Below are 27806 nucleotides of genomic sequence, written 5' to 3' on the forward strand. Positions count from 1 at the left end.
CCAGGAGGCGCCTAAGGAATTCCGCAAGGACAGGGAGAGATCCAGAAAAAGGAAGCGGGTGCTGTTGTTCCAGTGATTAAATGACCACTGTCTTGAAAGAGCGTGGGTGAGGGGCTGGTGAGTGCAGGGAGTTTCCGAGGGCTGAGTGAAGAGGTGTCTCTGATGTCCGTGAAGAACAATCGGGTCAGTGATGGAAGCGGTCAGTGGATGGAATAATAGGGGTCGGTGTGGTCTTGATGGTGGCTTCCCGGCGGATTGATAGTGGGGTCTTTAATGGTGGATCCGCGGAGACATGGGGTGGGAGTGATGGGGTCTATGATGGTGGATTCCCAGGCGGAGTGATGGGGTCTGTGGGATCTTTGATGTTGGATCAGTGGACGGATTCCCGGAGTCTGTGGGGGGTGGGGAGGATAACTGTGGGGGCCTGAGTAATGAAGGCTCTGAGGGGGAAGGATGCTAGATCTTCATTGATTTCCTCTCTTTTTTCTGCTTACTGGTTTGTTTCTATTTCTGATATTTTAAAAGTTGTCGATGGAAATAATAAATAATCATAGCAGGAGTAGAAAAGAGTTTTATTTGAGCCAAACTGAGGACTGTAGCGCAGGAGATAGCGTCTCAGAAGGCTCTGAGGAACCTCTGGGTTGAAGCATGATTTTTAGCATAGTCTTATACCTTATCAGAACAAAAATCATACATCAAACATGACAGGGATATATTCCTTCAAGGTTTTAAGAGCACCAGATTTAGTACATGTAAAGTGAGAGAGCAGGACCTTGGTGTCTAGGAAGGGGATGCCATGGGAAGGGAGTTATTTATTTTTATCTTCGAAACAGACTTCTTTCCTTTAATGGTTAAAGCAGATGTGCTGTGTGTGTTCACACAAGTTCAGGCAGAACCATGTATAAGCCAGAATGAATTCCCCATACCTCTGTATGTGAAAATTTTCTTTATTGTTATCATGGTACACTTTGCTAGAGACTTTTTGATCCCTTCCGTATCCAGATTAGTAGCTACTGTGTCATTCCTAATATTTATGTATCATTTTTCTTTCCCTTTTTTATTATCAATCATCTCAAGGTTTACTTTATTGGTCATTTTGAAGTACCGATTGTGTTTATACTCTCTTCTGTTTTTATATTAATTTTATCTTTTTATTTTTAGATAGTTTCGCTTTTATCTCCATTTTATGTAAATTGCCATTCTTTCCCTTATTTTCCCAGTTTTATACTGGATACGTTTAGGGGTATAAAGTTTCTTTTATATACATCTTTATCTTTGAAATGTGTAAGTTCAGTTTGATGTTCCACTTTGATCCTGAGTTATTGGAGTTTCTTCATTCCCAAATTGTTGATATGTTTTGTTTATTTTAAATTTTATTATATTGTCATAAACTGTAGACTACAAAGTCTCAACTTTTAAAAATTTGTCAAGCTTTTCCTTGAAAACAAGTTACACAAGTTACATTGAACTTTGTTCAATGGCTATAGGAGAAAGTATATTTTCTGTTTGTGTGGTACAAACTTCTCTTAATGTATATTAAATATAACCTGTTAGTATTTTTCAAGTTTTTTTCTTTCCTATTTTTGGTCTACTTGATTCATCATATTCTGAAAAAGATATAAAAATAATCTCTCACTAATAATTCACTTTGTAGTTTTATATGCTTTTTTGCTAGCTTTATTTGTGTGTGTTTGGGGGAGACACACATAAACCTAATGGTTAATGCATTTTGTATCATTTTTTTTCATTTATTGGATGCTATTATTACAGGATACCTCTTTTCAACAAAAAGCAATTTCAATTTTGAATTTCACTTTGGTATTTATATTGCTATCCTTGTTTTCACTTTCATTTCATTTGGATGATTTATCTTTGCCCAGGTCTTTATTTTATATTTCTATTTGTCTCATTGTTTAGGTTAACTACTTATAATAGATACATTTTAGTTTTCTCAAATCCAACCTATAACCTAGTCTTTGTTTGTCAATAGGATAATTTTACCTTTTCAGTTTAGTGTAATAATGATTTACCTGATTTTCATACCTTCTGTTTTAATGTTTACTATTTATTTTAACTCATTTTCTTTTCCTTTTTCATACTTTTATTGGATTGATGAAATTTCTGTTCATTGTTTCCATTCTACACCCCAGATAACTCCTGTTTTTTTCCTGAGATAGTTAAAAATGTTTTGTCATAGGATAGTTTTATTAATTTTCTGTTTAATGGCCTCCTTATCACATAATCATCTTTTTAAATAATTATATATCTCTTGCAAAAATTATTGCTGAACAATTTTTCTACTTGCTGTTTCTCATCTGATTTATTTTACATTTGTTTGGAATACTTTTTGTGGGTATTTTCCTCAGGTAATGATAAGAGACATTCTTCAAGTGCTTTTATTTCTGAAAATGTCTTTGACCCTAACAGAAGTGGTCCTTTAGATGCTACTTCTGATGTCAGTTAGCTTTCATTACTGCAGATGGGGCATCTTGATTTTCTTAATTCTTTTTCTGTAAATAATCTGTTCTTTCACACATGATTTAGATGTGTTTTAGATTTTAAAGTTTACCTTTAAAATTCAAGAATATTCCTAGATTTGTTCACTGATTGAGCTCCAACTGGTGTGTGTGTTTGTGTGTAAATTTGTTGGAAAGGCTAATGGTGCAGGCCTAGTGAGTGGTGTGGATAGTGGTAGGAGTCCTTGGGTGATTTCTCAGAGTCCATCACAGGTGCAGGTATGTCTGGAATTGGAGTCTTGGGATCACTGATGGAGATGCATTATGGGTAGTGTGGACAAAGAACACTGCCTGCCATTTCAGTAACCAAAGTATGGTGTGGCTATCAAGCCATCAGCCACTGCAGCCACCCCCAACTGTGCATCCTGAGGGGAATCCAGAATGGGGAAAAGCAGGATATTGGCCCTAGATAGTTAGATGCATGTCAAAGGAATGATTTCAGTGAGCCCAGACTCTTGCATCTCCCATATATAGGAAAGTGCTAAATTTATTAACTTGAGATGTCTGGATTTTCTTTAATTGACAGTAATCTTTTGATGTTCCAATTAGATGGTTTTGGTTTTGTTTTGTTTTGCAAAAACTCATATATATTCTGGCTCCTCCCTTACCTCTTTGGAACAGTCCCTCAGAGCTATCTGAGGGGCTGTATCCTGGCTTAAGTCCTCAGTGAGTCTGCTGAATAAATAATAATCCTCACCTTTTAGGCTGTGCATTTTTTTTTCAGTCGACAGTAGTGATAACAGTGTGGAGGCCAGTTATTGGTACATGTGGTATTGTGATATAATAAGAAATATATATTTTGGTTTTCATCCACAGTTCCCAGCACATAGCTCCTAACACCTTTATTATTTCCTAAGTGATAAGGGCTATAGGGGCTTCTTTTGTTCCTGTGTCTTGAAATAGCATCAAAGGGCTAGGGTGAAATTAGTGGGGGTTTTTTGCTATAAAACGTTCCTTTCAACCACACCTGAAGTGATGTTTGGAAAGGCCCTAGTGAATTGCTGGATGGGGGCTGGTTGCCAGGGGAACCAAGCAAATTATTAGCATTTTAGAACTTGAAACCCACTCTCTGGCTGGAGGTTGAATCAGTTGCCAATGGCCAGTTATTTAATCAATCATTTGTACATTGTGAAGCCTCCATAAAAACCCAGAAGTGTGGGGTTTGGAGAGTTTCTGGATTGAACATGTTGAGATTCTGGGAGAGAGATGCACTGCTTCCGACGTATCTTGCCATAACCATCTCTTCTATTCTACCTGGCTGTTTCTGAGTTATATTCTTTTATAATAAATTGGTAATCTAATAAGTAAAATATTTTCTTGACTTCTATGAGCTGCTCTAGCAAATTAATGGAGACTGAGGAGGAGGTCGTGGGAACCTCTGATTATAACCGGTTGGTCAGAGCACAAGTAACAACCTGAACTTGTGATTGGCACCTGAAGTTGGGGTGGGGACAGTCTCGTAGGACTAAGCCCTTAACCTGTGTGATCTAGTTCTAACTCTTAAGTAGATGGTGTCAGAACTGAGTTAAATTGTAGGACACCCAGCTGGTGTTGTAGAATTGCTTGGTTTGCGGCCCCCTTCTCCCAACACACACAACACACACACACACACACACATTTGGTGGCCAGAAGTGTTGAGAATAGAGGAAAAATACACAGGAGGAGTTTTTCCTTTTCAGGGCGTGATTGATGTAGAACCAGGACCATGAGATAGAGATGTTGGAGGTTCTGTGATCAGGGACTGTAGAATGAGTGATTGTGATCTCGTGGAGAGAGCAGTGAGTGGTGGCTTGAAGCGAGATCTTAGTTCCATGCCCAAGAATTGGACCTGGGTAGCCTGGCTGAAAACCAAGAATCCTAGCCCCTAGACCAGCAAGGGCAAAGTTTCCCTGGCTCTTGCCCCGTTTGAAAGCACGAATGTTTCAAGGAGGCAGAAACCGTAAACACAGGTACAAAGTTTATTATTAGAGACACAGCACAACATGTGGGAGAGACATAGAGAAACAGTTTGTGTAGTTAAGACAGAAGCAAGGCAGAGATACACACCCGGAGAGAGAGAGTATGGGCATCCTCCCTAAGGAGGAGGAGTGAAGTAAAGAGGTGGTTAAATCATTTATGTAAGGCATTTTGTCTGGGTCTTTGCTTATCTTTAACCAGTTATCTCACTTCTTTTCCCACACCTGACCTATCCTAGGTCCCTCCCTCACATGTATGCACATCTTTTTGCCAAGATGGATTCCAGGGCAGAAGCCTGTGGGAAGGTTGACACCACCTATTATGGGGTGGCACCCCCTCCCTTTTTTGACCCCTGAGGAGCCTTTCTATGCATGTGTAGTTGGGGAGGTCTCCTTGACCTCAAACATGAGAAATATGTGGTCTCTTCATCGTTTATCTGGGCAGGACTCAGCTCCTGTCTGCCCCTGCCATTACTGTTATCTTAAAGTGTCCACTGGAGGCAAAGTGCAGCTGTTTACCCTGTTCCTGTGTTCTTTCTATCTGGAAGTGTAAACAGGAAGCTGGCTGTAAATGTCTAACCTGGAGCCCATCTATTTCTTGCCTCAAGAAATATAAACAGAGGATGGTTGTAAATGTCTAGCCTGGAACCCATCTATCTTCTGCCTCAATTGCAGCCTGTGGGAAGCAGGACAAGGGAACCAGTGATTCTCATGTGTGAGTAATGGCTGCTGGGGTGAGGTCAGTGTGCAGCAGTTGACAGTTGTAGTAAGCAGATTGAGGAGTGGGAGTGAGGAATTGAGTGTCAGGGTTGGTGATGACTTGAGGGGCTGGTGAAGTCAGATAATGTTTGATACAGTAATTGCATTCTATGTGGATTACTGATCTTGTAATAATAGCAGTAATTAATATATAACAAGCAGGTATGTGCCACACATGGACTGAGTGCTTTTTAAGTATTATAAAATTGGTTTATCTTAAAAGTATAAGGATGAGGAAACTGAGACTGAAGTAAGTTCTTCAGATTGTCACAGCTAGAAGATGGAAGACCTGGGATTCAAATGTACATTGATTTGGCTCCACACCTCATATATTTCCCCTGTGCCACCCTGTTCCATACTGTTTGATGCACTCTTGCGAGGACAGCTGAGAGGCTGTCACTGAGTGGCACTCTCTCTGTCAGGATCCCTTTGTGTTTCCACAGAGCCCTGAGGTCAGACCACTTAGTTGAACCTTCAGGATCATTTTTTCAGACTCCAGCCCAACTTGGCCCGATAATCACTGGCAGTCTTTGGACCCTCACTCAACTTAGGGCTCCTGGGAAGACTGGAGTTCTAAGGAAACAGAGGTGAAGCTCATTGTGAACATGCCAGCCAAAAAGAGCTTGTCTCATAGATCCCATATCCAGTTCAAATCCTGGCTTGGCAGGAATATGACAGTTCCTGTGAGTGGGGAGGGGGAAGCCCAGAAGCACGAATCTTCTCAGAGGTGGACTTGCTGAAACAAAGCATGATCCTTTGCAATGTGAACAATGCATGGCCCATGTCATGTACTCAAAGGCTGTTCCCTGTAGTGGGAGAGGATTTATTTTTTTAAGTTTTTATTATAGAAAATTTCAAACATACAGGAAAGTAGAGAAAATGTTATAATGAACCTACAAATGCCCTCATCACCCAGTCTCAATAATTATCAACTATTTGCCAGTGTTGTTTCACCTATCTCTTCTCACTTGCTTTGTTCTAGTTAGAATATCTTAAAACAAATCTTGGATACCATGTCATTTCACCCACAAATACTTTAGCATGCAAATCCAACTGATGTGGACTTTTTTCTCCCACATAACCCCCAGGCCATTACTCACCTAACAAAAGTTACAGTAGCTCCTTAATATCATCTGCTATTCAATCTATAGTCAGAGTTCTCTGATTATTTTGGACAAAGAAAGTTGTCATCTGCTGTATCAGTAAACAAAGGAAGTTGTGGTCAACAATCCATCAGCCACTGCACTCGCCCCCACTGTGCACCCTGAGTGGATTCAGTATGGAAAAAACCCAGGATACTGGCCCTAGATATTTAAGGTGCATATCAAAGCCATGATTTAATGAGCCCAGACTCTCGAATCTTCCCATACATAGAGAACTGCTAAATTCATTAACTTGAGATGTCTGGATTTTCTTTTTCTTTTCTTTTTTAAAAATTTTTATTGGATATAGTTGATTTACAATGTTGTGTTAGTTTCAGGTGTACAGCAAAGTGAATCAGTTATACTTATGCATATATCCACTTTTTTTTAGATTCTTTTCCCATATAGACTATTATAGTGGATTTTCTTTAACAGTAATCTTTTCATGTTCCAGCTACCTAATTTTTTTTTTTTTTTGTAAAAACTCCTATATATCCTGGCTCCTCCCTTACCTTTTTGGAACAGTCTCTCAGAGCTATCTGAGAGGCTGCCTCCTGGGCTTAAGTTCTCAGCAATTCCGCCGAATAAAACATAATTTTCACCTTTTAGGTTGTGCATTTTTTTCAGCTGATGTTATCTAAAAAATGACTTTTTAAACTTTTCCTATGAAAATTTAAAAAATACAAATGTAGAGAAACTAGTATAAAGAAGCTTCATTTAGGGGACTTCCCTGGTGGTCCAGTGGTAAAGAATTCGCCTTCCAATGCAGGGGATGTGGGTTCAATCCCTGGTCAGGGAACTAGGATCCCACATGCCACGGGTCAACTAAGCCTGTGCACCACAGCTACTGAGCTTGTACGCCTCAACTAGAGAGCCCATGTGCCACAAACTACAGAGCCCATGCGCTCTGGAGCCCGTGTGCCAAAACTAGAGAAGAGAAAAACCCCACGCCACAACTAGAGAGAAGCCCTCGTGCCGCAATTACCCATCAATTTTCACAATTATCAACTCATGCCCAGTCATTTGTCGTCTATCCCTTCCTCCAATATTTCTTTTCTTCTGCTGGATTATTTTGAAGCAAATCTCAAAGATTTTGTCATTTTATCCATAAATATTTCAATATGTAAAATTCCTTTAATAAAAATAGCCACAGTGATATTATCACACCTTAAAAAATTACAATACATTTTAAAGTATCATTTTATGTGGATTGGATTGGTAAGATTTAGAGGCTTGATCAGATTCAGATTCCTTTTTTTGTTTTTGTCTTTTGGGGAGCAAGACTACTTCTCATGTGATATACTTGATCAGGAGGCACATAATGTCTGGTTATCTGTTTTGTGATGTGAGCAGCCATTGATGATTGTTTCTTAGATCCATATTTCATTATGTGTGCAAAATGGACATTTCTATTTCTACCATTCTTTTACTTTGTTGACTTATAAAAATGCATAATGTGAGAGTTGAGAGTTGTCTTATTTGGGGCAAAATGAGGACTATAGCCCAGGAGACTGTTTTATATAGCTCTGAGAAACTGCTCTGAGAGCTAGCGGGGAGGGTCAGTATTATATATGATTCAGGTGAAGGGGGTGGTACGTACAGTCAAGCACACATTTTGGCAAAGTCTTGCTGCTAGTCCTGCGAAGGTTGCTGCTAGTCACAAGGAGCAGATGTCTCTGTTAATGATTTTAATGCCTTTCTAGATATGAGGAGATGCAAGAATTTGGGCTCATAAAATATTCTCCTGAAAATATCTTACTATCTGCAGGGCTGTTCTGCCAGTTTTTGCCAGAGCATCAAGTGCCTCATTCCTGATCTCCACCCTGAACTCCTTTCAGGATGTGTTGAAGGTCAGCAGCTGCAGTGGCTAGTGACTTAACCCTTGTAGAGGCAGATGGCAAGTGCCAATTTTTAGTTGGCAACTTGTAGCTGGAATAAGTATATAAGCAGAAAAAGAAATTCCTTCATGAAGTGTTTGGTTATGCTTGACTGAATCTTTTGCTTTTTGACAAGTTTCAAAAATAATGGTTTGATTCCCTAATACTTTCCAAAGGTGCTAGAAATGTTCTCTCTCTTGATCTGGATGGCAGATGTGAAAAATAGGGGAAAGTGATGTATACTTAATATTAATGTACTTTACATAAGTTATACCACACAAAAAAATTAGCAAAGAAGTAACCAAAATGTTGTTTATATTAGAAAGTGTATGTTAGAAGCAAAAATGTTAAAAGTCCATCATAAAAAGATAATGGGGAGGATAGGTCTAGGGTAAAAGGGACACAGTCCCCAATGTATGAGTCTCGATTGGAACATGCTTTCAACAAAACAGCAAGAAAAGGTTTTTCTGGTGTCATTGGGAATTTTGAATATGAGCTGAATATTAAAGTGTTATAGAATTGCTAATAATTTTCTCAGGCATGATAATAATCTTTTAGGAGATTGATGTTATGAATTTAGGCATGAAGTGTCATGACATCTGCAACTTTCAAATGGTTCAGCCAAAAAAACCCTATATACACTAGTATACTCATATATATGTATGCATTTACATGTAACTATATGTGTATGTAGAAAGATTAAACAAATATGGCAAAATACTAATTGTTGAAACTAGATGGAAGGTATATGTGTATTTCTTGTACTAATAATTCAACTCTTTATGTTAGAAAACTCAATAAAAAAATTAGAGGGGCTTCCCTGGTGGCGCAGTGGTTGAGAGTCCGCCTGCCGATGTAGGGGACATGGGTTCGTGCCCCGGTCCGGGAAGATCCCACATGTAGCAGAACGGCTGGGCCCGGAGCGGCTGAGCCTGCGTGTCCGGAGCCTGTGCTCCGCAACGGGAGAGGCCACAACAGTGAGAGGCCCGCGTACCACACACACACAAAAAAAATTAGAAAACAGTGGCTTCAGTTAGTAGGTGACTTAGGTCTTAAGGTTTATTAACTAGAACCAAATCCACTTACTATGTTGTAGTTAAGACAAAGTTTCCATTGACAGTTCCCTTTTAAGAATGGGAAGTGGGAATTCCCTGGTGGCTCAGTGGTTAGGACTCAGCACTTTCACTGCTGGGTCCTGGTTCAATTCCTGTTCTGGTAGCTAAGATCCCGCAAGCCGCGGGGTGTGGCCCCCCCAAAAAGAACTGTAAGCAAAGAACAGTGAAAAAGCTAGCAGTCGCCCTTTTTTTGGTCTTACTTATGGATGTTCTCACTACTTGTGAGGGGCTGGTCACAGAAGCTCAGAGCAAAATCATTAAAAAGTTACTTTGCTTTTTACTAGCAAATAAGAAAAATATAAACATTCAAATTACTTATAATTTTACCATCACCCAAATATTATATCTGTTAACATATAGTTCCTTCCAGATAATTTTCTCTATGTGCATGAATTCATTCATGTATGTGTGTATGTACACACATATTATTCAATGAAAATGGACTCATACTGTTTGGTACATATTTTTACTTAGCATTTTAACACATTTTTCTACAGTAGTTTAATTTTACATGACATTATGTCTATATTATGCCCTATAAAGTATTTAAAGCTGTCCACAATTATTGTTATCAAGATGTTTCTAAACTTTTTTTTTTGGTATTAGCTGTGGTAAAACTCCTGGATTTAAATCTTTGTGCAACACAGGATGATTTTTTTATAATGTAATTCTAGGAGTAAGTTTTTGGGTCAGTTGCATGGACACTAAATGATGTATATGTCCATGTGTGCCATTGACACACTTCCTTCTCTCATCGGTCCCTCTATCAATCTGTTTTTTCAGATCTCTGCCCCTTTCCCAGAAGAACCAGAAATGACCAAGTCCCTGGTGAGTTCTTATTTGTTCATGTATTTATTTGTTGCTTTCTTTATTTTTTAGTGGATTTTAGGAGGCATCTATTAACCCATATAGTAAATGTGTAAGTATAAATAAATGAAAACTAAGATCAGAGAAAGTAAAGAAGAGATTATCAACTCCAAGTCAAGCTTGGATTATAGGTATATGTGAGTTGTGTGGCTTCACACAGTTATGAACTTTGAACTGTAAAATTGTCTCTGATCTTCCTGAAAGACATAGCAATGATGGAAGTGAAATACATGGTTTATATTGTTGAAAAGTAATTTATTTCATCTATAGTAACTATTTCCTGGTTTTTGATGTTTGAGAAAATTTTTGATAGATCTTCAGATGAATGGAGATAGGACAGTGTCTTTAACAACCCTGTTAGAAGTTCACTAACAGGTTTTCTATAGTGACTTACAAAGCAGTGCGTTTCACACTGGCACATGACTTCAGATTCTGATTTAATAGGACTGGGATTCCCACAGGATGTTAGTGCTGCTGGTGCAAGGACCACCTTGTGAGGCAAAGTTTTGAGTGAATGGATGCTGAGTTTTGTCAGTTGCTTTTTCTGCATCAGTTGACATGGTCAGGTGATTTTCCTTTTTAGCTTATTGCTGCCGTAGATTACCTTGATTGATTTTCACATATTGAGCAGGCTTGCAACCTCTGAATAATTTCCAGTTGGTCATGACATACTTCTTTTTATATATCTGTATTTGCTAGTATATTTTTTAAGGATTTTTGTATCATGTTTAGGAGGGATATTGTTCTATTTTTTTCTTTCATTACTACTATGCATGGATGAAAGTCCCAAAACTCCACTTGGCTTTTTTCTTTTTCCATACCACTCCATTGGAGTGTGATGGGGCCCCTCTGTTCAACCAGGTAAGAGTGGGAATCTAAGCTACCCACTGGGTCTTTGCTGATGGGCATGGGATCAGGCCCAGAGTTTTCTGTTTATTTATTATGTTTGGCTGGAGCATGTTTTGCCTAAACGTTTTCTGTTTCTAGATTGCCCCTTTCCTGGTCTTTTAGCTAGAGAGAGCAGACTTTTCTGTGAGTTTTTTTGTTGTGCCTTTGTTGGTATTTCTGGGTTGTAGGCTTTTCTAGTACTTGCTCAGGGCTGTATGAGTCAATAGACTTCAGGAAACTCATGCTGTGTAGTTCCTTGGTTCCTGAGGTCCCTAGACAGTTTGCTTTTTTTTCTTTAAGCTTTCAGTCTTCTTATGTTTGCTTTATGGATAATGTCTATGGTTACTAGAGGTACTTAGTGGGTGAATAGGGACAAGTGCGTCTACTCTGTTCTTCCAGGGGTTGAAGTCAGTTCATTGATTTTTTTTTTTTAAAGGAGGAGTTATTTATATATTAAGCATGGTCTTTTTTTTTTCAATTTTTTTACATGTTTGTTCTTTGCATTTTAACTTTTAAAAGTAAATATTTAATTTTGAATATTATTAAGGTTATAGATATGTTTACTCAATCAAATAGTTTTTTGAAGCTTCATTTAAAAAAAAACAAACCACCTGTTAGCTGCTCTCTTATCCCTCAAATTGCAGCTTCTTAAAGGTAATCACATCACTCTGAACTCAATTGAACTAATTTTTTTAGTATTTATGTTCCCATGTCTAAATAACATGTTTATATTGGTACCTTTTGGTTTTCAGTTTTAGGCAGTTTCTACTGACTTAGCACAATGGAAAATAGGAATTTAACTCTCTTTCAGACACTTAAGGCTTCAACACTTATACGAACATTTCTTCTTCCCCTCCTTCTAATATAGGTATATCATAATTTTGGGTAAATCAATAGGCTGTATTTATTAATATGATTATTTTAATTATATTCACAGCTGAACCATTTATTTTACCTTTTATGCACTATTTTTTGTTTTACCTGGAATTTATTATTGTTTGGTTTAATCATGTTTCATTTTACATATTTGGATCACTAATTCAACTTCACATTCTTCCCAGGTATATAAATATCTTCTCAATATGTTAAAATATATTAGATAATAACAGTAATCACAAACATTAATATAGGCTTACTATATGCTAGGCACTATAAACATTCTCTATTAACTGATTTAATCATAACCCCTTTGAGGTATCTATAATCATTATCCTCATTTTACAGAGAAGGAAACAGATCCACAGAGAAGTAACTTGCCCTGGGTCACACTGCTAGTAAGTGGTGAAGCCAGAAGTAAAACCCAAGCAATTTGGCTCCAGAATATAGGTATTTATTTCAGCTGTTGAAAGAAGCTTCCCTTAGAGTCTTTGACCTGCTTGAAGTTGCTCTCTATTTGATACTCATCTACTGACTTGGGGGTCTCCCTTTGGCATGATACTAGGAATTCCTTTCATGTCTCTCAAGTATTGGAGCTCTTGTTTTCTGGCTGTTTCCTGATTTATGCTTTCATTTTTAGAGAATATTATCCAGTAGCTCTCTAGAAAGTATTGTGTGGAAAGTAAATTTTTTGAGACCTTGCATGTCTGGAAATATTTTTATTTTACCCTCAGTAATTTCATAGCTAATTCTAGATTGTAAGTCATTTTTACTCAGAAATTTTAAGCCACTCTTTTTACTTTTACTATCCCATCTTTTCTTACTGGGTGTGATAGGCAGAATAATAACCCCCAAAGGTATCCACATCCTGATTCCTGAAACCCGTGAATATGTTACTTCACATGACAATAGGGACTTTGAAGATGTGATTAAGTTAAGGATTTTGAGATGGGGTGATTATTCTGGGTTATCTGGGAGGGCCCAGTGTAATCACAGTTCCTTATAAGTGAAAGAGGGAGGCAGAAGGGTCAGAGTCAAGGGGAGATTTGAAGATGCTACTCTGCTGGCTTTGAAGATAGAGGAAGGGACCACGAGCCTCTTAGAAGTCATATAAGACAAGGAAATGGATTCTTCCTTATAGCCTCCAGAAGGAGTGCATCCAACACACTGATTTTAGCCCAGTAAGACCTATTTTCAACTTCTGACCTCCAGAACTGTAAGATAATAAATTTGTGTTTTAAGTTTGTGGCAATTTGTTGCAGCAGCAATAGGAAACCATTACAGATTTTGGTACCTGGAAGTGGAATGATGCTGTAACAAATACCCAAAAATGTCAAATGGCTTCGGAATTTGGTAATAGAAACTGTAAAAATTTTGAAGAGTATAATAGCAAGAGCCTAGATTTCCTCGAACAGATTGATAATAGAAATATGAATGTTAACTCTGCTAGAGGACTCAGAATGAAGTGAGGAGCACACTAGGAAAAAAGCTATATTGTTTTAGAGAATATTTCAATTATTATAAACAGACTATTGATAGAAATATGGGTGTTAATGGTGCCGCTGCCGAAGACTCAGAAGGAAATGAGGAACATGTTACTGGAAACTAGAGGAAAAGGACATCTCTGTTATACAGTGGCAGAAAGCTTAGCTGAATTTTGTCCTGTAGTTATGTGAAAAGCAGATTTGTCAATGATGAACTTGTATTTTTCTCAGAGGAGATTTTCAAGCAAAAGGTTGAAGATCTAGCCTGGTTTCTTCTTCTTGCTTATAGTAAAATATGAATGTTAAGAGACAGATTGAAGGAAGAACTGTTGAGCAAAAAGGAACTAGATTTGATGTTTTGGGAAATTTGGGGGCTATCAAGATTCCAAAAGATGCTAAAATTAGTTTCACTGTAGGAAAGTATGCTCTTGAGAGAAAGTCAAGGGTGTGGAAAGATGCTTGTATATATTTCTAGGTTTTTAGAAAAAAACCTAGGTATTTAGCAGGATGAATAGGGTGGAATGCATTTAACTTTTTTTTTTTTTTGAACTGGAAGTCTCAATCTTTGCTGTTAATTTGATTGTTTAATTTATTTATATTTAATGCAATTACTGATATACTTGAATTTATATCCAGGTTTTTTTTTCTTTATTTCTTTATTTCTTTTTAAATTAATTAATTAATTATTTTGGCTGCGTTGGGTCTTTGTTGCCGGGCACGGGCTCTCTCTAGTTGTGGCGAGCGGGAGCTACTCTTTGTTGTGGTACCCGGGCTTCTCATTGTGGTGGCTTCTTTGTTGGGGAGCATGGGCTCTAGGCACACGGGCTTCAGTAGTTGTGGCATGCGGGCTCAGTAGTTGTAGTGTGAGGGCTTAGTTGCTCCGCAGTATGTGGGATCTTCCTGGACCAAGGCTCGAACCCGTGTCCCCTGTATTGGCAGGCAGATTCTTAATCACTATGTCACCAGGGAAGTCCTATATCCAGTTTTATTAGTTTTATGTTTGAACTGTCTGTTTAATATTATTTTTACATTCCTTTCTTGACTTTCTTTTAGATTAGTCAAAATTTTAATTTTGTTAACTTGCTTGTTATACATTCTTTCATTTGTTTCCCTAGATATTACAATATCCATTTTTAACTCATTATTCCCTTGCCCCCTTCTCAGTAGATACTAAAACCCCTTAATTCCATTTGCTGCATTTAAATTCTACACATATTTTAAACTTCACAAGATATTACTGTTACTGTTTTTGCATAGTCAGTATTTACAGTATTGTAAAGTGGGATTGAGAAACTTCATGAATCTTTGAGTTGCTGTCATTCACCATTACTTTTTCAAATTTTGCTTCTGCCTCATATTCTCCCTCTTTATCTTCTCAGACTACAATATGTTATTCCTTTTCACTGTGTTGTACATGTGATACGTCACATGCACTTGTGTTTATTTTATTAAAAAAAACCTCTGTGGTCTGGTTTGTATATTTTCTGTTTGCTTGTCTTCCATTTCAGTAATTCTGTATTCTGCTATTAAACCTCTCTCAGTTCTTAATTTTAGACACTGAATTTTTCTGTTTTCATTTGATATCTTTATTATAAGTCCCATTTTCTCTAATGAAATTCTCCATCTTTTCTTCTAACTCCAAAGTGCTGTAGGACTGTTTCTTTTGAATTTTTTTCCTCTGGTTTTGGATATTTGGCCCTGTTTTCTGATAGGCATAGGATTTCTTTTATTGTATCAAAACATGTATAAAGCATTGTAGAAGATCTAGATTATGATATCTTTCTCAATAGTGGATTCATCTTTCCCTGAGCAGATAGAGTAGAAGATGAACATCTTTATCCAGTCAGGCACAGTGTTATGTTGAATCAAGGCTGAGTTTAAGCCCTAATAATAGTCTACCTTTGGTTCACTCTGGCCATCTAAGATTTTCAGCTGAGAGCCTGGTTTGTCTTCTGTGGACCCTCCTCCTTACAGATGCCAACTCTGTCTTCTTACCAGACTACTAAAATTTTGCTTTGCTTTTCAGAGGTTATTCTGCTTAAGTTTTTAGTCTTCTGCCCATACAACCCTAGAATTTGACAGATGTCCTGAGAGGAAGATTGGCCATGTGTTTGAGTTCTGGTCTCCTTCACATACCATATATATTGCCCATTTAAAGTGTGCATTCAGTGGGTTTTAGTATATTCATGGAGTTGTGCACCCTTTTTCACAGTTTTAGAACATTTTCTTTCTTTCCCTCCCTACTCCAACTCATACCTTTTAGCTGTCACACCCCCCCCCCAACATCCTTCCATTCCCCCCTAGCCCTGGGCAACCAGTAGTCTTCTTTCTGTCTCAATAGGTTTGCCTGTTCTGGACATCTCATATAAATAGAATCATATAATATGTGGTCTTTTGTGACTGGCTTTTTTCACTTAGCATAGTATTTTCAAGATTCATCCATATTGTAGCATAAATCAGTACTTCATTTCTTGTTATGGCTGAATAATCTCTTGTATGGATATACCACATTTTAAAATTCATCATTAGTTGGCAGACGTTGCATTGGTTTTATTTTTGACTATTAAGAATAATGCTACTATGAACATTCCTATACAAGTTTCATGTGGATAAGTGTTTTTATTTCTATTGGATATGTACCTAGAAGTGGAACCGTTGGGTCATATTATTCCTTTTGAGGAAGTATCAGACTGTTTTACAAAGTGACTGCACCATTTTACATTCCCACCTTTACTGTATGAGGGTTCCAGTTTCTCCACTTCCTCACTAACACTTGTTATTATGTGTCTTTTTTTTTATTCATTATAGCCATCCTAATGGGTGCATTTTTCTGATGACTAATGACTAATGATATAAGTAGTTTTTTAAATGTCAGAATGAAAATTTTAATGTCATTTATTATTTTGCTACAAAATAATAAAAATACAAATAGGCACAAACAGCATTTTTTAAATTATAATCATCTTAGTGAATTTGAAGGGGTATCTCTTTGATTTGAATTTCAATATCCCTTATGACTAAAGATATTGAGACTCTCTCATGTGCTTTTTTGGCCATTTGTATATCTTCTTTGGAGTTATGTATATTCAGATTCTTGATCCATTTTTAATTGGATCATTTATCTTTTTATTGAGTTGTAAGAGTTCTTTATTATTCTATACACAAGTACCTTATCAGATATATAATTGCAAACATTTTCTCTCAGTCTTTGGGTTGTCTTTTCACTCTCTTTTTTTAAAAGTACACCTTTTATATATTTGTTTGTTTTGGCTGCGCCACAGGGCATGTGAGATCTCAGTTCCCCAACCAGAGATCAAACCCATGCCCCCTGCAGTGGAAGTGCAGTGACCTAACCACTGGACCACCAGAGAATTCTCCCTGTATTTTCACTTTCTTGATGGTATCCTTTTAAACACAAAGTTTTTAATTTTGATAAAGTCCAATTTATCTATTTTTTTCTTTGGTTGCTTGTGCTTTTGATTTTATATCTAAGCATTGACATATATATGCTACCAAATGTAAAATAGTTATCTAGTGGGAAGTAGCAGCATAGCACAGGGAGGTCAGCTGGGTGCTTTGTGATGACCTAGAGGGGTGGGATAGGGAGGGTGGGAGGGAGGCTCAAGAGGAAGGGGATATGGGGATATATGTATACATATAGCTGATTCACTTTGTTGTACAACAGAAACTACAACAGAAACTAATACAGTATTGTGAAGCAATTAGTCTCCAATAAAGATCTATTAAAAAAAAAAAGAAATCATTGCCAAATCCAATGTCACAAAGATATACCCTTCTTAGCTAAAACTTAAGAACATTTAGGTCTTTTGATCCATTTTGAGTTTATTTTTTTAATATGGCATGAGGTAGGAGTCCAACCTCATTTTTTTGCATGTGGATGTCCACTTGTCCTAGCACCATTTGTTGAAAAGACTATTTTTCCCCTTTTAAATTGTTTTGACACCTGTGTTGAATTATCAGTTTACCCTAAATATGAGGGTTTATTTCTGGATTCTTCGTTACATTCCATTGAATTCTATCATCTATACTTATACCAATACCACACAGTTTATTGGAAAAAGAAGCCTATTTTATTCATCTTTTTTAAAGAAAGAATTGACTTAGTAGATTGATGAGTGCAAAGTGAAAAGCAGAAGATATATTCTAAGTGAAGTGTTAATGAAATATGGCATACATAGAAAAGAATGCACAAATCATGTATGCAGATTGATGAGTTTTCACAGCTTATTCTTTTGTAACCAGCACACAGATAAAAACAAAACAAAATACAACTCCAGAATATTATCAGAACCATAGAAAGAATGGCATGATACTTTTAATATTTATTTTTTCCTTGAAATAATAATGTAAAATTTAGGTATTTAGTCGGAATCTTATATGTCATATCATGTTAAAAATTATTAAAAATAAGTTTCTAAATATCTTGTTCCTGTCCTGCAATCCTGATCCTTTACATTGAATAAGCATGTGTTTTTCCAGGGATCAGTGTCTTTCAAGGATGTAACTGTAGACTTCAGCAGGGAGGAGTGGCAACAGTTGGACCTTGCTCAGAAAAGTCTATACAGGGATGTAATGCTGGAAAACTATTTCAACTTGATCTCAGTGGGTAAGCACAGCTCTGCTGGGTAAGGCTGTACCTAATTGAGTGTATTTTCTTTCTCAGTGGAATTTCTGAAATCTGTGAGATTTCTGAGGTATGTGGGACTTTTAAAGACTGCAGGACATCTGAAGTATGTAATAGTTTTGTCCTTATTTTTTGTCCTGTGTTCTTAACAATATTATGAATATACTTCTGTTCCCCATGAACTTTTCTGGAAAGTAAATGGAATATTTCATTGTATGACCTCTGAAATCAAGTATTTTATCATTTCCTGTTATTAGGGTGTCAAGTTCCCAAACCAGAAGTCATTTTCAACTTGGAGTGGGGAGAACAGCCATGTATGTTGGATGGTGAAATCTCAAGCCAGAGCTATCTAGGTGAGTAGGGAACAAAAAGCATAAGAGATAGCACAATCGAACTGCAGTTGTACTGGCAGAGGCTGACAACTTTGAAGTGCTATTGTTATGATGTTTCTCAACATTCTGAACTTTTGGAACTGCATGGATAGAGTTGATATTGGCCCCTTGGACATCTAAATGCCATCCCCACTTCAGGCCCCTTCCAATATCAGTGTCTTTGTTGCTTGACTTTTTTTTTTTTTTTTTAGCAGAGTTCCCTGTGCTATTCAGTAAGTCCTTGCTGGTTGTCTATTTAATTAAATTAATTAATTAATTTAAAAAGCATCTTTATTGGAGTATAATTGCTTTACAATGGTGTGTTAGTTTCTGCTTTATAACAAAGTGAATCAGCTATACATATACATATATCCCCATATCTCCTCCCTCTTCGTCTTCCTCCCACCCTCCCTATTCCACCCCTCTAGGTGGTCACAAAGCACTGAGCTGATCTTCCTGTGCTATGTGGCTGCTTCCCACTAGCTATCTGTTTTACATTTGCTAGTGTATATATGTCCATGCCACTCTCTTCATCCCACTTTGCTTGACTTTTTAGGAGGGATGTGCTACAACTACTGGTATGTTGGATTTAAGATACTGCCTTTTTGCTTTTCCTCCCTTTTTATAGCATTTTTTTATTCTTTTTACCTCCATCAAGGTCTTAAATCATTTTCTTACACATTCAGGGGCTCATAGAGTTGCTTTTTAAAAAAATTACTGTGGGTCACACTCCTGCTGATTTCTTTTCATTGTTTTTCTTTTCCCTTAGTGCTTCAGAATTGTCACCTAGAGATGGCCTTATTATATCTTCTCCCATGCCTCTCCTCCAACTGTTGACTTTGAGGGTACCATTACCTACAATTGGGGACAGTTTTTTATTGTATGTGATATTAGTAATTATGCTTCCTGACATTTTCTTCCTACCTGGCTAGTGTAACACAACACTCACTAGGTCTTTCTGATTAATTTATTAATTTTGATATTTTAGAAAAAGTTTCTGTACCTTGTGTGCAGGAAATCGAGTAAACCGCAGTCCTCAGTTTGTAGTCAATATATTCATCACTCTGTTTAAGCTCCCCTTCTTATTTTATTTCTTTCATAACTTTTTTCTTTTTTTTTGCCACACCCTGCAGCATGCAGGATCTTAGTTCTCTGACCAGGATCGAACCGTGCCCCCCTGCAGTGGAAGCTCAGAGTCCTAACCACTGGACGGCCAGGGAATTCCCTATTTTACAATTTAAAAAAAATTTTATTTTATTTCTTTACTTATCCCTTTTAATCCTCACTCCCTGTTTGTTTTTATTCTTCCCAGAGGCAACTGCTCTATTATATTTGATATGTTTGCAATCTATCCTTGTATTTGTGGGGTATTTATAAAATTTAAATTCTTGGTCATTTTAATTTATAGAAATGGTACTGTGCTGTATGTCCTACTCAGTTTCTTATTTTTTTCTCTCAGAACTAAATTGGTTCATGTTACAATGTGTTTTTCTAGTTCATTTCTTCTAATTGACGCATACATTTCATAGTGTGTATATATACCATATTTACTTGTCCAGCTTTCTAGCTACTACAACTAGTACTGTAATAAATTTCTTCATGAACTATTCTTATCGGAAATGAGAATTTCTTGAGGAAGAGTAGTGGGATTGTTTTATTACTGAGTATACTAATACTTTATTTAACTAAGTATAAACATGTTGTTTTCTAGATTGGATGTATTAGTCTGCAATCCCCTGAACATACAAGGGCATCAGTTTCTCCACATCTCTGCCCATATTTTTAATAATTTCACATAATGTGGCTAATCTGATGGATTTTAATTTCTAACTATTGTTTTAATTTGTGTTTCTCTAATAACAAAATATTTTGAACATCTTATCATGTACCTTGTAGTAGATTCTGACTTCATTTTTGGTATTTGACTGCTGACACCTTCTAAACTTCACCACTGTCTCTTCACCTTCTGCCGCACATCTGGGCAAACTTACAAGAAAGTCTAGGTGCTCTCTCCCTTGGTACTAGTGGGAAGTTGCACTCTATCAGTCAGCTTAGCCCCATATCCCAACCACCATAAAAAACCCAAGCAAGTTTCCTTTTCTTGCTCTCTTAAGTCACTTTTGGACCTGCTTGGGAGCGCTCCCTTTAAAAGCCTCATTGTGTGAGTAATGAACCTTTTCACACCTTATTGGTATGTGTGTCAAATCATCACTCTTGAGATTTGAACCAAATTTGGGGTGGGAGTCCATTCCTCCTCCGCAGGTGACTTAACAGTTGGTATGTAGTAAACAGGATCTTTAGGCGATGACCACCACCAGGGGGTCTTTCTTCTCTTGTTCTGTGGCTTTACTGCTCTCTGGTGAGTATACACTTTGAGCTGTGTTACTTTATGCTACATTTGCTGAGTCCCACAAGTCTCTGTCATATTTTTTTTTTCTCTGTGGGTGGGTGAGGATATATTTATTCTCTCAGAGTATAATTAATAAGTGGAAATAAGAATCAGAGTAAATAATCACATTTATATGTATATTTTGTAGGCTGATTAGCAATAAGTGAAATTGAAATAAAAATGACAAACATAAAAACATCAAAAAACAAATAACAGTTAAAACAATGATGGCAGGTACATTGAGAAACCAGGTACAATGCTGAAAGCTCTGTAAGTTTAGCCAAATCTTTCTGGAAAGAACTCTGGAAACATATAATAAGTGATATTAAACTGAACATTCTTCCTGCCCTGGAAATTCTACTTTGGGGACATACTCCAAGGAAGTAAGCAAAAGAAAAGTCAAGAAGTTGACACAAAGATTTTTATGGCTACACTATGTATGAGGATAAACTAAACATCCCAAATGGTCCAAACAGAGGAAAAACTACCATAACTATAAAAAAAAAATTATAAGTATAGGAAGTACTAATATACAGAAATGTACTATGAAATGTTATGTGAAAGAAGCAAAAACAAATAACACAGAGTTTAAATACATGTAATGTACACACAGACCTTAGCAGGGTTTATAAGATTTTAAACAATATAAATAAATTATAATGCTCTGTCATATTTTTAACCAATTGAAGTTGGAAGTTATTGGCATTATGGGACATATGTAAAGGACAATGCCTTCGTTAAAGTGGCCTAGACCTATCTGTGTGTCTCAGATTGAATCATGTGTCTCAATTCTGGCATAAGCCTTTCAGGGGAACAACTGATACCTTACACATATAAGGGCCCATCAGGTGGCTGCTTGTGTGGAGGAAGAGCAGTTACAGTGCAGCATGCTAACAGCAGATGGTACACCTTTCAAAATTTTGTCATATTTTATTGTGCTTTTTGCTTTTCCCTGTGACTCATCGTCTCAAATAATTCTTTATGCTTTCTACTAATTTTTCTCTTTTATAAAATATCAGTTAGATGCCCTCCTCCTTTTACTTTCCAGTGATATCACCAAAACCATGTCTGTATTTACTTATGCCTGGATTATTCTAACCCTATTTGGATGTACTGTTCCTTTTTTTTTTTTAACTTTTTTTCTTAGATGCTGATTAAAATATTCTGCTTATCTTGTCATAGCTATATGGTACAAAATATTATCTAACATTTGACAAATTCCTCTCTCAATGGGTTTATAAACTAAAGGAAGAACATGCCTCATATTTGCAATTCACATTTATCTCTGTTTAGTTTCCATAATCATGTTTACTTTGTTTTAACACTTTCTTTAATGATACCCCTGCGTCTGACCCTTTATTTTCTGGCTTATCTGCCTATTCAGATAATCCACATACTTATGCTTTGCTCTCAGGTTTCACTTACTCCTTGAATTGGACCTAACTATTACAGCATACATTGCTTTTCCCTTTTCTAATTCTCCAACCCCCAGAAATTCAGAGAAAACAACATTAATTTGTGTGATAACTGAGTCTTTTACCTCTTTTTTAAAATGTTTCCTTAGAGAATAGTTAGTGAAATTAACTTCTTTAATTTATGTGATAGGCAGAGGAGGTTATTTTGTGTTATTTCAGAGGGATTTGAAAATTTTTCTGCTAGGAGTAATTCAAAGGGCCAATAATTGTAATTAGAAAGGGAAGATAACTGCAAGAAATGTTTAAAATTTCAGGCTTTGAGCATTAAGCATTTGTTATTGTGCAAATCTATGCCGATTAAATATGAGTATGAAAGGCTCAGAAATATCTGTGTTTGGTTTTAAATTAAAAGAAAAGAGAGTCTTCCTAGAGTTGTGCTGAGATTTGAGATTCATTTTCAGAGCATAGAACCCTAAATGATCCACGAAGAAAATGAATTTTGAATAGGAACAGAGGACCAGAAAAAGGAAGCTTAATGGGGAAAAGGAAAAGAATATATGTTTGGATTCAGTAATAAAATAGATCTTAGTGACTGGTGGAAAGATAGCTTGCATACATTCATTTTATTGGCCTGAATTATGACTCTGTATTTTATTGAATGAGTAATTCAATGTGTGACAGAGGAATTATGGATAAACTTTTTACCACAGGAGTAAACTTTTTACATTGAACATTGTTGGTAATAATGTAAATGTTGTCAGGTGTAGCAATGGGTTTATAAGCTAAGGAAAGTGAAAGGTTGCAAAAGATGAAAATCCATGTTTAGAAATCAGTATTAGAGGTCCTCAGGATTAATGAAAGCCATTAATGTGTGTGAGTAAAAATGTAATATAAAAAATAAAGAATGTGTTTGGGGACATTACAAGGCCTTAGAGATAGAATGAAATGGATATGAGGTTAGACTGTGTCTATATTCAAGAATAATCTAATTTTTACTTAAATATTTACTGAGAGTCTTGTCTTACACACTATTCCAGGATTTGGAATATTAGTGATTCTTATTCTGGGCAAGAATGGTATATTGGAGTAAAACTAAGCCCCTGTCACTGAGAGACCCCCAAGAAACAGTGACTTAGAGAATATAAACATTGACCCATCACATGACAGTTCCAAAGTGAGTGGTCCAGGTCTGCCAGGCCACTCTGCTTCCAATGACTATTTAGGGACAGAGTTTCTAGAAAGTCATTGCACCATCACCTCCTAGAGCAGGGGTCGGCAAATATTTTCTGTAAAGACCCAGAAGTAAATATTTTAGGCTTTGTGAGGCATGTGATTGCTGTCATAATTACTCAATTTTGTTTTGAAGCCCCAAAGCATCTATAGACAATACATCAATGAATGGATGTGGTTGTGTTCCAATAACAACTTTATGGACATGGAAATTTGAATTGTATATAGTTTTCATGTACCATGAAGTATTACTCTTCTTTTGTTTTTTCAACCATTCAAAACTGTAAAATCTTTTCTTAGCTTTTGGGTAGAGGCCTGGATTTAGCCTGAGGCTGTAGTTTTCTGATCTCTGCCTTGGGCATTGCCAGCTGCAAGATAGCCAATGGGAAGAGGAGATGGTTTTGGGAGACACACCCACTTCCTTAAGACCTTGGCCTGATTACAACAAATATAATTTTTACTCCCATTTGATTGGTGATAACTGAATTACTTGGCTTTACCTAATGACAAATGAGGCTGCACAGACCTATTGTTTTTTTGTTGTTTTTAGACCTATTGTTTTGAGGCAGACACATGCTTGGCTACAAGCTTAATACTGTTGAAGGAAGGGGACAGATGGACAACTTTCAGTCTCTGCTTCAGAGTTGGCCCTTTTTGCTGTTATATTCTTCCTATTAGATGCATGTATGTGCACCCCAAACAGGACATAAAGAATTGAATCATATACATACATTTATTGTTTGTAATGGTAAAGCTAATTCAGGATGACTGAGGCTACAATAGTTTTCTAAACATAAATAAGTTGGTATTTAGGGCACAGTGGTTAATAGGGAAAAGAGAAAGCAGGGAGATTAAGATTTATAGATGAAGGATAGTAAGAAGCTAGACTCAGAAACACTTCTTTTTAGCCACTTAGTTTGTCACTTTGTTTTTCTGACCCCTTACTGTGTAGTTCTGCTACATGCACAGAACTGATGTACTTCAGTTTGAATCTCATCTTCCCCAATTACTAAACATTTGATTTGGACACACTACTTAACTCTTCTGTGGCTCAGTTTCCTCATCTTTAAAATAGGGATAATAATAACACCAATATCAAAAGGTTGTGATGATGTTTAAATGAGTTAGAAAAATGCCTGGCAAATCTAAATGCTATTGTTTATCAGACAGCAAATGTAATGTAAATACTTATTTTATTATTGCATATTATTATATATAAAGAGATTACTACACATATATTTATTCATATTTTATATATTTATCTATATTTAGTATTATGTTTATATAAATCTCTTCCATTTCTCTGTGTTCACCGTGTATCCACTCTATGTATCATCCCTTCTGTGTTCTGCTAACTGTTCTTTGTGTGTTTTATTTTATTTTATTTTTTAGATCAGGGTATTGGTTTTGAAACGTCACAACAGGGAATGTCTGAAGAAGTTTCAATCCAGTTTGAGAGAATTAATCTCTTCACAAGAGATGACCTGTATTCCATTTTAGAAGAATTGTGGCAAGATGATGAACAGACAGGGAGATGTGAGGAAAACCAGAACAAACATTTAAGTCATGTTGCCTTCATCAACAAGGATACACTAGCTAATGAGAGAGACTGTGAATATAATAAAGACATTAGGAAAATGTTTCGTGTAAACACATACCGTGTTCCTTCAAGAAAAAGACTCCATAACTGTGACTCATTTCAAAAGAGTTTGAAGCCTATTGTAAGCCTATGTAATTATAATAGAAACAATGTAACAGAAAATTTTGATAAGATTATTGGATATGGTAATATCTTTACTCATATGAATTCTCATACAGAAATGAATGCTTGTGGATATAATCAGTGTAAGAAACTTCTGAGTCATAAGCAAACTCTCATTCAACATCAAAAATTGCATGGGGAGAACCTCTATTTATTTTCTGATTGTGTAAAACTTTCCACCCATAAGTCACACCTTTTTGCACATCAAAGGATTTATACTGAAGAGAAACATCATGAGTGCAGCAAATGTGAAACAGTCTTCACTCGGAAGTCCCAATTTGCTGTACCTCAGGTTTATACAAGAGAGAAACCTTATATATGCACTGAATATGGGAAGGACTTTTCCCTCAACTCAAACCATGAGAAAACTCCTCACACTGAGGAGACTGATTGTAAATTCAGTCCACATGGAAAAGCCTTTATCCAGAAGTCAGATCTGTTCAGACACCAGAGAATTCATCCTGGAGGGAAAAAACCCTATAATTATAATGAATGTGGGAAAAATGTCTCTCAGAATTCAAACCTCAATATACATAAGAAAGTTCATACTGGTGAGAAACACTTTGAATGTACTGAATGTGGAAAAGCTTTCACAAGGAAATCAACACTAAGTATGCATCAGAAAATTCATACAGGAGAAAAACCCTATGTATGTACTGAATGTGGGAAAGCCTTTATCCGGAAGTCACATTTTATTACACATGAGAGAATTCATACTGGAGAGAAACCTTATGAATGCAGTGACTGTGGGAAGTCCTTTATAAAGAAGTCACAGCTCCATGTGCACCAGCGAATTCACACAGGGGAGAATCCCTTTATATGTTCAGAATGTGGGAAGGTCTTCACCCACAAGACAAATCTCATTATACACCAGAAAATTCATACTGGTGAGAGACCCTATATATGTACTGAATGTGAGAAGGCCTTTACTGACAGGTCAAATCTCATTAAACACCAAAAAATTCATACTGGAGAGAAACCCTATAAATGCAGTGACTGTGGAAAATCATTCACCTGGAAGTCACGGCTCAGGATACATCAGAAATGTCATACTGGAGAGAGACATTATGAATGCAGTGAATGTGGGAAAGCATTTATTCAGAAGTCAACACTGAGTATGCACCAGAGAATTCATAAAGGAGAAAAACCCTATGTTTGCACTGAATGTGGGAAGGCCTTCTTCCATAAGTCACATTTTATTACACATGAGAGAATTCATACTGGAGAGAAACCTTACGAATGCAGTGATTGTGGGAAATCCTTCACGAAGAAGTCACAGCTTCATGTACATCAGCAAATTCACACAGGAGAGAAACCCTACAGATGTGCTGAATGTGGAAAGGCTTTTACTGACAGATCAAATCTCTTTACACACCAGAAAATTCATACTGGTGAGAAACCCTATAAATGTAATGACTGTGGAAAAGCTTTCACTCGGAAATCAGGCCTCCATATACATCAGCAGTCTCATACTGGAGAAAGACATTATGAGTGCAGTGAATGTGGGAAAGCCTTTGCAAGAAAATCAACACTAATTATGCATCAGAGAATTCATACAGGAGAGAAACCTTATATTTGTACTGAATGTGGGAAGTCCTTCATCCAGAAGTCACACTTAAATCGACATCGGAGAATTCATACTGGAGAGAAGCCCTATGAATGCAGTGACTGTGGGAAGGCCTTTATTAAGAAGACACAACTCCTTGAACACCATCGAATTCACACAGGAGAGAAACCATATATGTGTGCTGAATGTGGAAAGGCCTTCACCATCAGATCAAATCTTATTAAACACCAGAAAATTCATACTAAACAGAAACCCTATAAATGTAGTGACTTTAGGAAAGCCTTCAACTGGAAAGTACAACTCAGTATACATCAGAAATCTGATACTGGGGAAGTAGAATGCTCAGTGCCACAATCATGGTGTGGGGATAAAAGTTTTGAGGAGCTATAGCTTGACTAAGAAGCAAGAGGTAACCAAAGTTACTTTATCTAGTCAGAAGTATGAATATCTGGATCTCATAGCTGACGTCCAGTTTTATACATATGGGGAGACACTCTGGAGAAAGTGTTTAAGCAGTGCTTAATGGCCATGCTTGGTTACTTGGGATTGTCAAGCCCCTGCAAATAATAGTACATTTGGAAGGAGATAACTTGGCAATCTTTCTTGTTTCACATTTTGGATAAGGAGCTTTATAAATCAGGGCTGTTGAGTTTTTCATGCCCTGCATAGCAAAAATATTCAATATTGACCAAAGGAATTTCTTAAGGAACAGTGTTCTAAGAAAAATTTTCATTGTCCAAGCACCCTAAGGACACTGAAATCAAGGCAACAGTATAGACAATTCAGGTCTATAATGAAGAAAAGCTAGACGTTTTTGTGAAAATTGACATTAAACGCACAAAGAAGGACTCTACATTTTTTCCTTTGGGAAGTCAGTATTATTTATTGTTTATAATGTTTACTAGTGTGTGGAAATTTGGATTCGTAAATTTAAAATTAACAATTTGA

The 27806-nt window shown here is 36.7% G+C and overlaps 1 protein-coding gene and 1 pseudogene across 8 annotated transcripts; both read left to right on the plus strand.

Moving 5' to 3' along the window:
• On the plus strand, positions 1-27664 carry ZNF484 (zinc finger protein 484). 8 transcript variants are annotated; one of them, XM_060155489.1, is made up of 6 exons: positions 18-199; positions 10148-10192; positions 12344-12393; positions 17980-18106; positions 18382-18477; positions 24922-27664. In XM_060155489.1, the coding sequence occupies exons 1-6, from the start codon at positions 163-165 to the stop codon at positions 27246-27248; spliced, it is 2682 nt and encodes an 893-aa protein (XP_060011472.1). In that variant the 5' UTR covers positions 18-162; the 3' UTR covers positions 27249-27664. The 8 variants fall into 8 exon arrangements, with proteins under 8 accessions (XP_060011475.1, XP_060011472.1, XP_060011473.1 ...); XM_060155495.1 differs by having other exon boundaries at positions 90-117; XM_060155497.1 differs by lacking the exon at positions 17980-18106 and adding an exon at positions 18164-18230 and having other exon boundaries at positions 111-183; positions 12344-12445.
• On the plus strand, positions 27336-27806 carry LOC132523810 (protein archease-like; annotated as a pseudogene).

This window comes from Lagenorhynchus albirostris, chromosome 7 (genome assembly GCF_949774975.1).
Source record: "Lagenorhynchus albirostris chromosome 7, mLagAlb1.1, whole genome shotgun sequence".
In the NCBI taxonomy this organism is placed as follows: Eukaryota; Metazoa; Chordata; class Mammalia; order Artiodactyla; family Delphinidae; genus Lagenorhynchus; species Lagenorhynchus albirostris.

Bases quoted from the DNA above. Each gene is read 5' to 3' on its own strand.
- ZNF484 (XM_060155489.1), top strand. From the start codon at position 163: ATGTCCGTGAAGAACAATCGGGTCAGTGATGGAAGCG. The intron at 18,107-18,381 runs GTAAGCACAGCT...TCCTGTTATTAG, and splicing joins TTTCAACTTGATCTCAGTGG to GGTGTCAAGTTCCCAAACCA. The intron at 18,478-24,921 runs GTGAGTAGGGAA...TTTATTTTTTAG, and splicing joins CTCAAGCCAGAGCTATCTAG to ATCAGGGTATTGGTTTTGAA.